The sequence below is a fragment of the Callorhinchus milii genome, unplaced genomic scaffold, assembly GCF_018977255.1.
Source record: "Callorhinchus milii isolate IMCB2004 unplaced genomic scaffold, IMCB_Cmil_1.0 Scaffold3, whole genome shotgun sequence".
NCBI lineage: Eukaryota > Metazoa > Chordata > Chondrichthyes > Chimaeriformes > Callorhinchidae > Callorhinchus > Callorhinchus milii.
In genome coordinates, this window is record NW_024704744.1 from 91,359,385 (window position 1) to 91,372,215 (window position 12,831).

The 12,831-nt window shown below is 41.5% G+C and overlaps 1 protein-coding gene across 1 annotated transcript in view; it reads right to left on the bottom strand.

The window, feature by feature from the left end:
- scaf8 (SR-related CTD-associated factor 8) overlaps positions 1 to 12,460 on the bottom strand; it is a 48,885-nt gene extending 36,425 nt beyond the window's left edge. Inside the window, exons 1-3 of the mRNA XM_007905486.2 lie at positions 12,317 to 12,460; positions 1,954 to 2,037; positions 1,258 to 1,302 (exon numbers count right to left, since the gene is read on the bottom strand). Coding sequence (XP_007903677.1) covers positions 1,258 to 1,302; positions 1,954 to 2,037; positions 12,317 to 12,346 — 159 coding nt within the window. The 5' untranslated portion in view covers positions 12,347 to 12,460. The remainder of the gene's footprint in view (positions 1 to 1,257; positions 1,303 to 1,953; positions 2,038 to 12,316) is intronic.
- Positions 12,461 to 12,831: the final 371 nt, after the last annotated feature.

Below are 12,831 nucleotides of genomic sequence, written 5' to 3' on the forward strand. Positions count from 1 at the left end.
AAATCATGTTTGCGGTACATTCCAAAACAGAAGGAAGAGGAAATGCCCAAAGCCAGGAGAATGATAAACTTCAAGCCTAGATAATTATAAATCATAGGGATTCATCAAGATGACAGAAACTATGTTGAATTCACTTGTGGATCTCAGCACTGACGCAACAAACAGCAAACTTAGGAGTCTGAAACAAAATCTTTGCCCTAAAATAGGATGGTTTCTGCATTAGAACAATTCCTTTAATGCGTCATTTTGAAGATTGAGAAAAACTACACAATTTTCATTTATACCTGGTGGAAGGTCAAGAAAACTCACAATGTTCCAGAGCTTGGAATGCCATGCAGGTAAAGACGGAAGCAAGAGTTATATCAAGAAAATAAAACACTGCTCTCGCGCTGGGCATGCACCCAAGTCAAAAAACATTGAGACAGACTCAAATCTAAGACGTTGTTGGAAAGTTGTAACCGTAAAAGGAATCAACAAGATTCAAAGTGATGAGTTGAGAACGTTGCAACAAAAACAATGAGATACTGATGTTAACAAGAGAAAAGAAACTTGGGGTAGGTTTGTCATACACCGCTTGTATAAAATGGGAAAATGTGATGGCTCTAAGAAGGCTACCATGAGAGAAACTTTTAAAGGGACACTTTCTTATTATTTCTTCCTGGACTGCACTTGGAGGGTAAAAAAGTAAGGAGTTTTAGTGGTGTAAGATATTATTGGGAGTCTTTCACATTTATATAAAAATACATGTGTGGTGGAGGGCAGGGCATAATTACATATGACATTTATTTAACAGCTTCTATTAATCAGGACTTAGTCCAAAAAGAATTGTTCAAATTACACCCAAAATCTTTTGTTATTTCCTTCTTTATTTACTAAACAAGAATCTCAGGGCAAGCATCTCGTTTGAGCTATTGGAGATTTAAGTGAAGCTTATAATTTTTTCTCCCAAAGGAGAGTTTCCTCCATATTGATAATTTTAATTAGGAATACCGGCATTAGTATATTATGGGGTAGGGGGAAAGCACAAGATTTACAACTTGGGTAGGTAAAAGGAAAAATAAAATAGCAAAAATAAGGAATAATAAAAGGGGAAACTTGTGCTTTATACCAGGCTTGCATTAGAAATTCTGATAAAACAAATATTTGTCACAAAATTAAACACCACATTAAAAAATACAAACAAATAAAGAAAGTACCTGGTTGAACCACATTAAAGACATGTTTAACCTGAATATCAAATTATATGCAAAGTGTTACCTTTTGCACAAACTTTTCCACGCTCTGTACCACATGTTTGTAGAACTGTAATGGAACACATATAAACAATTAGGAACAAGATAAACAGAGCGGAGTCAAAGTCTGTAAAAAGGCTAAACCGTCTCAGGCACCAGTGGTGAGAAATTTCTGAAAGTTCCATGGGAACTATCCCAATCAGAGAAATCTGTGGCTATTTTGACCATTTCATCTATTTCATATTCACAGTACGATACCATTTTTCAATTGAAAAGATAAATTTCCCTTTGGAACTCCATCCCACAGTCCCTTTGCCTCGCTCCCTCCCTTGCCTCCTTCAAGGCACGTCTCAACACCTTCCTCAACCGCGCCTTCGGCCACCCGCTTACCCCTACCCTCCAGCCCTCCTGATCCTAAACCCCTGCTTGGGTCCAAATTCCTGACTGTCCAGCGCCTTGGGACGTCCTAGCGACATGAAAGGTGCTGTACAAATGCAATGTGTTATTGTTGAATTAAGCTACGTGGTAGCCTATGGCGTAACAGCACAAAACCATGCACAGCAAAAAGTTGCAAACTTCAATCCCAGTCCGTGATAATTAGCTATTTTAATCATACAGGTTCACTTTTCTTTATAAAAATGTATTGGCATAGTATAACATTTCTATTGAATATTATGTTGTTTCATCTCAAAACAAGAGAACTATTAAGTTTAACATTTACCTTAATAGCCTTGATAGCCGCCTTGGTCACCTGGTTCATTTTAGCTCTGGAGATAGGTGGTTTGTACTCATTTAATGAGTAAAGCTATTTAAAGAAAGACAAGAATTAATTGTAACAACATGCAACTTTTTTTTCACAAATGTTTACAAACAAATTGCCTCTGCTTTTCGATCGACTCTAGTGTTTCCATATGTATGAGGTTGCTTGCACTTTTCTGTAAATAATTACTAAAGGTACAAGAAAATAAACAAAGTAATGTGGATAATAATAATCACTGCATTTGATACAGTGCCTTATCACATCTTTGAGACGTCTCAAAACTACAGAATATACAGTTAAGTGAATTAACTGCACAATTTGTGGGTCAAATGGGGTAGCCAATTGCACACAGCGTGGGTTGAATGACCAAATTATTATTTAATTATTTTGAAGGGATTATTGCCCCGGAAAAGCGATCCGCCAATCGACTGATAACCGGTTTTCTTCTTACTGCTAGGTATGCAGAGGCGTGTGGAGTAAGGAAACTTGCCTAACGTTCCGCTCAGCCCAGAAATCAAACTCAGTTCTTTTTGCTTATGAGGCAAGTGCTCTAACGAACACCTTACAGGATTACTAATTTTAAAGCAGACAGTATAGTCCACAAATAAATGGTTAACAATCAGAATGCATATATATGTAACCAAGCAACATATGCCAATTGTTAACGAATGCAGAAGTGGTTAATAAAGATAGTGTATATCAACTACAGAATTGATTCATCATTAAACTCCTGATAACTTGTCATCTAAGGGAAAAGGTGATGAGTTACTCGGTGTGGTAAGCTATAATATGAATTCTTTGCAGATCAACTTCAAGATCCTCACACTCATGTTCAAATTCCTTCACTCCCTGGCACATTCTCACTCCCCAATCCACCACCTCCGCTCGACTTGCACCGGCCTCCTGCTTGTCCCTCGCGCCCTCCACCATTGGAGCCACTACGCCCCGAAACTCTGGACCACTCTCCCTCAATCCCTGCAGCTTGCCCCCTCCCTCCCCTTTTTCAAGTCCCACCCGAAATCCTTCCTTTTCGACTGTGCTTATGGTCACCTCCCCCCCCAACAGGCTCAACCCATAGTTAAGTGCTCTGAGATGCTACCCTGTGTGGAGGGCGCTATTTAAGTGCAATTTGTTGTTGTTTGATATAGCACCCTATCATGTCTTTGAGACATTTCCAAGCTTCGAGTTGGGCATATGTATAAATACATAAATAAATATGGCCGAGCTATTGACAGCATGATGATTTAAGTGTTAATGATAAGTTTCACCTGGGTCGAATTATGAGGAGTTTTACTGTAATTTCATTGTTTCTCACAGTTTATATTTTGCTTTCTGTTGACATGAGGAAAATACACAAAAATAGGTATAGTCAACACAGAATATTTGAACACACAAATTATTCTAGTTCACTTACATGATGTCTTTCAAAATCATTCTCAACCTCCATTGAATATATTTATGTTTTTTTTTAAAAAAAGGGCAGCATAAAGCAATTTTTTTCTCTGCAACAAATACTACATTTCTACTTTTCAGGCTGGCGGTATAATTACTGAAACTTTGCTTGTGCAGATCAGACTCAGGTTTAGAAACATTGTGACCAACTCTCTTTCTCAATACCATTGCATTTCAACTAAGTTTGTTCAATAATAATCCTTGCATTTGATATAGTGCATCATCACGTCTTCGAGACATCTTAAAGCGCTTCAACGAACAAGTTGTGAAATAAATTGACTGTATATTTTTTGGGCGAAACGCGGCAGCTAATTGCGCATAGCAGTTCCACAGTCATGGATTGAGTGCCCATTTTAGGGCCTGCACAGAGAGATACCCATGATATAGTAGACTTGGTTTACGTGTACGTTCAAGCTCTAACACAAACTAATCTTATTTTCAGTAAAATCACTCCCTATTTTGGCATACTGTGACTGCTGATTTATTTAAATGCAGGTAGCTCTTTATTGTGATTTATGCCCATTAGAAACTGGATTGAGGTCATCCAAACTGTCTGATGGATACTATATCAAGGCAAGTTGTTGTTGTAGTGTTTGCTAAATTAATAATCCTTACAAATCCCATTAATAGACTTGTTCAGTAGTCTACAAGTTAAACCTGCTTAATGTGGATTTCACCTCATTTTTATTCAAGTTGTCAATATTTCACTGATCACTATTTCCTTCTGGATAACTCCTGATTCCTTTCCCCTGCCCAAAAGAAATATAATAAATAATAATTACATTTGACATAATGCCTTAACACATTTGTCGAAATGTCTCAAAGCAAGAGCCACAAGATTTACTATAAAAATGTAGTGATTGTATGTAATAGGTGAATGCAGCAGCCAATTTGTGCACTGCAAATCTTCGAAACAGTCATGAAGTGAATAACCAGTTTTATCTGGGGGACTGTTAGTCTGACACTTCCTTCTGTTTTCTGATAGTCCCATAGTCTTTAACGTTCACCGTAAAAGGCAAACAAGGCTGTGATCATTCAAAGGCAGCACCTGACAATGCAGTGCTCCCCTAGTACTGATTGGAGTGGAGTTTAAAGTCCCAATGGGTGGCTTCAACCCACAACCTTCTGACTCATAAGCAACAATACAACCAAGGAAGCCATATAAAGGAAGTGAAAAGGATGTGAAAACCCTGGACCACTCGAAGTAAGCACATAGTACTTTCCAAGGTGTGTCCTTTTGCATATTTTCCAACACAGAAACTATGGTGATAATTCTGGGCTACTAATCTCTTTCCTTGTCGACTGTGCAAAACGATCCAGTACAAACTCAGTAGTCAGTAAGATACCAAAGGGAATTGCCAGATTTTAGGCGAATACACCAGGAACTGGACTTCAGTTCACTGTAGAAAGGCCATGAGCAGAAAGCAGCAGTTGGGAGAGAGAGAATGAATTGATTTTTTTTCTGTTGAGTTCAAAACAAGGAGAAATATTTGCAAGGACACGGAACATACTCCTTGTTAACATAATAATACAAATACTAGACCCAGTTTCCTTTATTTAATATTCCATTGGAAAGACACTACCTGAAACAATGCAGTGCTAACTTTGTGGTTCAGTTGTTAACAACCTGCTCTAAATCAGAAGGTTGTGGGTTGAAGCCCCACATGAGGTCTTGGAACCCAAATAGTCTATGCTGACAGTCCAAGGCAGTATTGAGGGTGTGCTGCATTGTCGAAGATACTGTCCTTAATCTGAGGTACTTCACTTTTCCAATATTGCCATGGAAACTTTAATATCCTTTCAGGTGGACATTAAAGATTCCATGGCACTGTTGGAAAAGTAAGCAGTCACAGAGATGGAGGGCTCCACCTGATAATAAACTGTCAACAAATAAACACTACAAAGGAATACTCTGGTTAGAGGCTGAATGCAAAACTTCTGCTGAAGCTTCACACCTCCAACTGGCAGCGTCACTGTTACAGGGTAACACTGTTTCAGGGAACGGTTACAGTATACCACATGTTTGGATTTTGTCTGGAGTGCAATGCACACTCTATATCCAGAAGGGTGTACCTTGCTTAACTAATTCAGGAAAGTATTAGGCGCAGGTTGGCAAGAGCCAACGTTTGGGAGAATGTGCATTGCGGTACTACATAGCACTATGTGCACGTATGCTGCTCATCATACTGCTCGGGACGAATACCAACCACCCGTCTAGCAAAAGCTAAAACCCACACTTATAAACTATCTTGTGACTAACATTTTATTACATAATAATCCTTGCAATTGATATAGCCCCTTATTATTCAGTTTTACAAGTGTACAAATCAACAGTGATTGGAATTTTCAAACCACGCTTGCTTACAACTTTGGTAAGTAACATAATATTTGGTAGAGTTATGGCCAATTATAATTTAACTATTAAGCTCCCTTCTCTTCCCTTCACCTCTATTTCTTGTGTCACTTTTCTACTCTTGAAACCTCTCCAGGTTATGCACTTGGTCATGGATAAGAAGGGCAGCTGACCTGTTCCCATCTCTTTCAATACTGTTATATAATGATAGTAGTCTGAAGTTCAAATTTTCTCACTCTTCTTATGGAAGGGCAACCTCCTAAAACAATGTACTCTCTCTCCTTACCCAGACTCCTATGCCTTCTTGTTCCCTTGAACTCTTCTGCTTTGAACACTGTTGACCTCATTGATGACCTCTCCGCTCTCTGTGGCACTACTCTCTCTTAGTTCCAATGCTCCTGGCCCATCACCCTAACTTGTTCTTCTCCCATCCTCTCTTGGTCACCTGTGGTATGTCTCAGGCCTCTATTCTTTGGCAATATCATCCATATACATGGGGCTAACTTCCACAGGAATGCAGATGATTCTCAAATATAATTTTCCACATTCGCTCTCGATTCCACATCTACTGATATAATCCCTGGTTTACCCGCCAGTTATCAAGGCCTGGATGATCCACAATTTCTTGCAGTTTAGCACGGACAAAATGGAAGTCATCCTCCTCAGGTCCTGCCAACGTCACCTCAAATACAAAAAAGCAATATACCCTATTTAAACACCTATCTGTTCTCCAGACTCTTTGCACCATTGTCTTGCGTGCACTCCTTCTGACCCAGCTATATTATTTTCCCTTTAACAGACAATTTGTCTCCCCAGCTGCAAGTGTGCTATTTCCAAGTATAAACTTCATTGAAACCTGGGCTGAATCTCACAAAAAATGGTATTTTATAATATTAAGAGATGTTTAATGTCGAAAGAGATACTTGCAAAATGACACACTGTACCTACACATATCTCAAGCAATTTCACCCACAAAATATACAGTCAAATCACTTTATAGTATATTTTGTGAAGCACTTTGAGACATTGCGAAGTAGATGTGGAATCGAGAGTGAAGGTGGGAAATTTATACTTGAGAATCATCAAATGCAAGGATTATTATTATGCATAATACACTTATTTTAAATGAATAAATTTACCATCTCAAAAAAACATTTACAAAATTATTCCACAGAACCATGGCCTTCTCCATTTCAATGAATTAAACATACATTTAGTTAATACAGAACAAGTTATATCAAATTAAACCAATGGCATCAAACACTCAAGTTTAAATACACCTTTTGAGGCTGAAGATAGATTGGGGCCTTTTTCTTCATCTTGCCGCCAGATGAAGAAAAAGGCCTCAAACTCTGTATTTTCAGCCTCAAAAATGATCTCACTGCAGTATTACTCTCTCCTCCCCCCTCCATGGCCTCGGACTGAGATTGCAAACTGGGGCAAGTTCAACTACAAGCATTAAATACTGGGGCAAGACTTCAGTAACCATCAACACACAGCATCCTCAGAGCTGCCAGAGGGAGATTTACATTCCACAACTCCAGACTGGATTCAAACCCAGGTCCCAGAGTTTACTAACTCACTATACCACCCAGTCAAATTCCTGGCATCAAACTCCCAACATTCAAGCTTCTCTTTAAGGAAAAAATAACTTAATACTGTCGTGATCTCATGCACAAAATTTTTATGTTTTCATCCAACCTTTAATGTTTGTATGGGCTTATAATTGCAACATTGTATTAGTATATCGAATAGTCTGGTTTCATACCAGTGTAACTTTATAGGTATCAAATGGCAGTAGTATTTTCAAACACGCTTCAGTAACCGACAGGGAGAAACTGCTTCCACTGGTGAGAGGGTCGGTAACTAGAGGACAGATTTAAAATCGTTGCCAGAGGGGAGGGGAGAAATTTTATCACATAGCGAGTTATTCAGATCTGGAACGCATTGCCTGAAAGGGTGGTGGAAGCCGATTCGATAACAACTTTCAAGAGAGAAGTAGATAGATATTTGAGGAGGACAAATCTGCAGGGCTATGGAGAGAGAGCAGGGGAATGGGACTAATTTGGATAGCTCTTTCAAAGAGCGGGCACGGACACAAAACGCCGAATGACCTCCTTCTGTGCTGTATAATTGTATGCTTCTATGAATTGTGATGCTTCTTTTATTTCCCGCTTCACAGTCTCAACCTATCAGTCCTTTCTGAATGGACATGTGATATAAATAGCCAATTGCAAATAAAATTCTTCTAAAAACAAATAAGAGTATGTTAAAGAAGGATATGTAAGCTCATTAGACCATAAGACATAGTTTAGCTTGTTTCAAGTGCTGTACCCAGAATAGGCTTTTTAAACCTTGGGTAATTATGTTTCATAAACTGTCCCATATACACAAATCAAAAACTTTTGTAAAAAAAGGATGGTATTGCACTTGCGTCCCATACTTGCAGATTCAAATTCATGGCAGAATAGCTACTCTTCACAATTGTATCACTAAATGATGTGTAAGCTTGACCTGTCCATGAACCAGACTTTCAGCTGACACAATAGCAATAACCCATTTCCATCTCACATCCAGTTTCCCCAATAAAATATATAGGGACAGGAAGGGTAACCTCACAAACATATATTGGCCATCATAAAGAGCCCAGAGACAATGGGTTCCATTGTACTATGAACCTAAAACCCCCAATAAAGTAGGAATCTTTGTAGTGAGTTTCAAAATGGTGAGAATACAAGCAGCAAAGCTAAAAGAGTGATCACAGAGGATCAATACAATAAAGACAGGAAAGCTTGGCAATAGAGAAAAAGAGGAAATTTGCACCTTTTAGGTAATGAGCCTCCTTAAGAACATAAGATTTTGCTTGGCGAAAGACCAAGGTCCATCCAGTTCGCCTTCCACCATTCTGGCAGTCATGTCCCAAACTATATACTGTATCCCGAGATATTATTTTCTAGCAGGAATCTATCTAATTTGTTCTGGAAACAAACAACATTTTCTGCTTCCGTCTCCCAAGGGAGCCTGTTCTATAACTTTACTACTCACTCACTGAAATAGTGTTTCTGCAGATTTGTTCTGAATTTACCCCTCTTCAATCACAGGCAGTTCCCTCTGATTCTACTGTTCAGTACACAATAAAACAGATTATCTTGGTCTACCTATTTCCTATCCAGAAATTCAAGAGAGGTATTAAGTCTCCTCAGATTTGAATGAAGTATTGTTTACTGTTGTTTACAAGGGAAAGGAATTTAAGAAACTATCTTTGAGGAAATTAAAGAAACCAGATTATTAATTCCCAATTGAGTAAGTATAGATCAAGCTTTCTGGATTCAGTCCCTGAACTCCAAGGTGAACATTGTAAGTAATGAGATTGCACAACCCTCAAGCATCCTGTAGTGCAGCAGCTAAAAGTTCAATGTTGATCACTGTACGAGTAAGACCAAAGCCAAAATCAATTTAGAATTTAAAAATAAAATTATATTATGTACCAACATAATACAATATGCACAGAGTAGTAGGATGCAGGTTCATATTTATAATTTCCCAATCTCAGCCAGGCAATACGGGGCAGCGCTTTCTGCAAATGAGGAAGAAAAATAATGAGTAGAAGGTGAGTCTATCCCAGATAATCTCATCCACCTTCTACTGACCAACTCAGAGCATCTTAGAAGCAGGTCATCTGCCCTGATTAAGAGGCAACTCATTCCACCTACAGACAAGAGGGAGGAGGAAGAGAATAAATCATTATCCAAACAGGAAATTAACACACATTCAACACACTGGAAGTGTAACCCCAATTGATTTCATTCAAATTCAAAATCTGCATATTTCCATTAGGCAATTATTAATACTGTACTAATACTAACACTGTTAAGCACTCTGAGATGCTACACTGCGTGGCATATATACTGTGCTTCAAACTTTCCTTTGTAGTGCAATGTTGAAAACCCTTCCAGAGATTCAAGCGCTCATGAATATTATTGAAATTTACAAAATTCTGTTCAGCATCTATTAAACAGTTTATATCGAGGATCCGAAGACGACATTGAATTCCTATCAGGATTATCTGGACAGAAAAAAATCAGGGTATAGTTAACACTATCCAGATTCAGGTCAAGTAGATACATGCGCTTTCAGCCACTACACTCCGAAACTCCGGAACACTCTCCCTCAATCCCTCCGCCTTGCACCCTCTCTCCCATTTCAAGTCTCGCCTGAAAATCTTCCTCATTGACCGTGCTTATGGCCACCTCCTCCACCCCGGCTCAGAGTCAGGCTCCGCCACTGTTAAGCACTCTGAGATGCTCCACTGCGTGGAGGGCATATATAAGTGCAAGTTGCTGTATATCAAATTAGCAGCTCCATAGAAATGCTTTTCTTTCTTTCTGGCAGAAATAGACTGGAGAATTGGAGCAGTCATTTATATCAGCTTATCCAGCCTTCTTGTCTTTACAGCTCAGCTGAATAACACTGATTGAAGAGACTGAGGTGATGTGTAAACCCAAAATATGGTGGAAGCAAACAAAAAAAACTCTTCAAACTGTATAAATGGCCAGTGGCATTCCACTGTGAACTTGTAAATGTGCATCCACATCAAATACACTGTGCAAAAGATGCAACTAATAGTTGTGTAAAAAGTAGCGTGCAATTTCCTACAAGGTGTTTGATAAGAGTAGATTCATTGTTAAGATGATCTTTTTAAATTCCACCCCACACACATTGTATTTAAGCTAGTCAAAACCCTTTAAAAGAAATGGTATTTCCCCGAATAAACTATTTTTAAAAAATCTCAAAGCTGTCACAAACTTGTCAGTTACTTTGACAACTAATGTACCTGCAGCAATTTAAGGGATTTAATGGAAGTAGAACCATTAAACTCTTAACTCTACAACAATTTTGGGTGAGTTGTTATGAGGATTTCTTTCCATTAGGTATCATCTTCAGTATTAAATCTTGCATAATATGGTAAGATCGCAATGACTCCCATTTATCTGTGTATCTGTATTAGAGTCTATTCTGCGAAGTGCTTTGAGACATTTCGAAGATGTGATAGGCGCTATATCAAATGCCAGGATTATTATTACTTATATTAATACTTCTTGCATAATATGGCAACATCGCAATGACCCATTTACCTGTGCGTGTGTATATATTTGTGTGTATATGTGTGTGAGGAAAACTGAAACCGTAGCCTGGGTTTTAAGTTAATTATTGGAGTCAGAAACGTTTGATCAGATCAGAGGCTCAAAGACTACAGAAAGTTTAATGGAGTCCTGTAGCGTAGTGGTAAACGCACTCGCCTTGCACGCAAGAGGACCTGGGTTTGATTCCCGGGCAGGGCGAAACGTTGGGTAAGTTTCCTTACTCCACACACCTCTGTTTACCTGGCAGTAAGGGTGATAGTCGTCTGGTGAATCATTTTTCCAGGGATAATAATCCATTAAAAAATAATAATTTGGTCACTCAATGCACGACTGTTTGTGGGGCACTGCTGTGCGCAATTGGCTGCCGTGTTTCACCCACAAAACACAAAGTTAATTTACTTTACAGTATATTCAGGTGAAGCTCTTTGAAACGTTTCGAAGGATTGTTATTATTACAATTAATAATTCCTGCATAACACAGTAACATCAGATCGGCCCCCGGTTATATCTGTGTGTGTGTGTGTGTGTGCGGGCGGGCGGGTGAGAAAAGGGGGTAAGATGGAAGCTGGGGGTTCAACAGGAACGGTGGATCACAGGCTCGGAGACTGGTGTTTCGTCCACAAGATAATAACAGCCAATCCACTTTCACAGTATGTTCGGCGAATGGCTTTGAGACGTCTCGAAGACGCTATATCAAATGCAAGGATTATTATGATTATTATTATACTTATTATTAGCGTAATTATTAAGAGTCGGGGCCGGTGCTGCTGCCGCCTTCCATCCAGTCTCGTGTCTCATCTGATTCTCTACGGACAGTTGCCCGGGGCTCCGGCCTGAGCTCAAACACAAACACAGCAACGCCCGGGGCCGGGCCCGGGGCCTGGGCCGTCACCTCCGGGGGGAGGACGAGGATAATGGGGGCGGCGGGCGGGCGGGCGGGTGGGGATAGGGGATAGTGGTTACCCAGAGCCGAGGCTCGGCCACAGCCCAGGCCCGGGTTCGGCTGTTCTGGGTCGGTGCCCAGTCTGGAGGAGAGGCTGCGAGTGCGGTAGAGGGAGGGAGGGAGGGAGGGAGAGCCGCTCCCCGGGGCCACACAGCCCTCCTCCTCCTCCTCCATCGTCCACAATCACCTCACAATCACTGCTCATCCGCCGCCCTCTCTCAGGGCCTCCACCTCGGCGCTCAGGGCCGCGGTGGCGAATGCCCGAGGCCCGGCCTTGGCTCTCTCCCTGTGTCCCCCCCACCCTCTCTCTCTCTCTCTCTCCGCATGAGGGGGGCAGACAGAGAGGAGATGGGGGTGGCGGGTCCCCGCCATGGGCCGAGGCCGGTGGTTGTCGAGCCCGAGGCTTCTGTTGCCCGCGACGCACATACAGACCTCGTTGTTGAAGGCTTTGACGGCCTCCATGGCGCCCGATCTCCTCCTCCGCCTCCTCACGGCACTCGTTCAGGTGGTGAGGAGGGTCTGTGTGTGAGGGCGGCGGCGGCTCAGGGCGGCCCCCGGTGGGAGGGAGGGAGGGAGGGAGGGAGTCAGTCAGTGGCCGCGCTTTGCTCTCATGTCGGCGCTGCGCTGTTGGGGAGGAGTGAGGCAATATGGCGGCGGCGGCCAGACAATCGCAGTCAATGTCTGCAGTGCGCGGCCTCCTCGGCACACAGCGCCCCCAGCAGGGCATCGCCGGTACTGCACACAGCGGCGCCCAGTGCCCCACAGGGGCACCCACTGCACCACAGGGGCACCCACTGCCCACAGGGGCACCCACTGCCCACAGCAACACCCACTGCACCACAGGGGCACCCACTGCCCACAGGGGCACCCACTATCCACAGCAACACCCACTGCCCACAGCAGCACCCACTATCCACAGCAACACCCACTGCCCACAGGGGCACCCA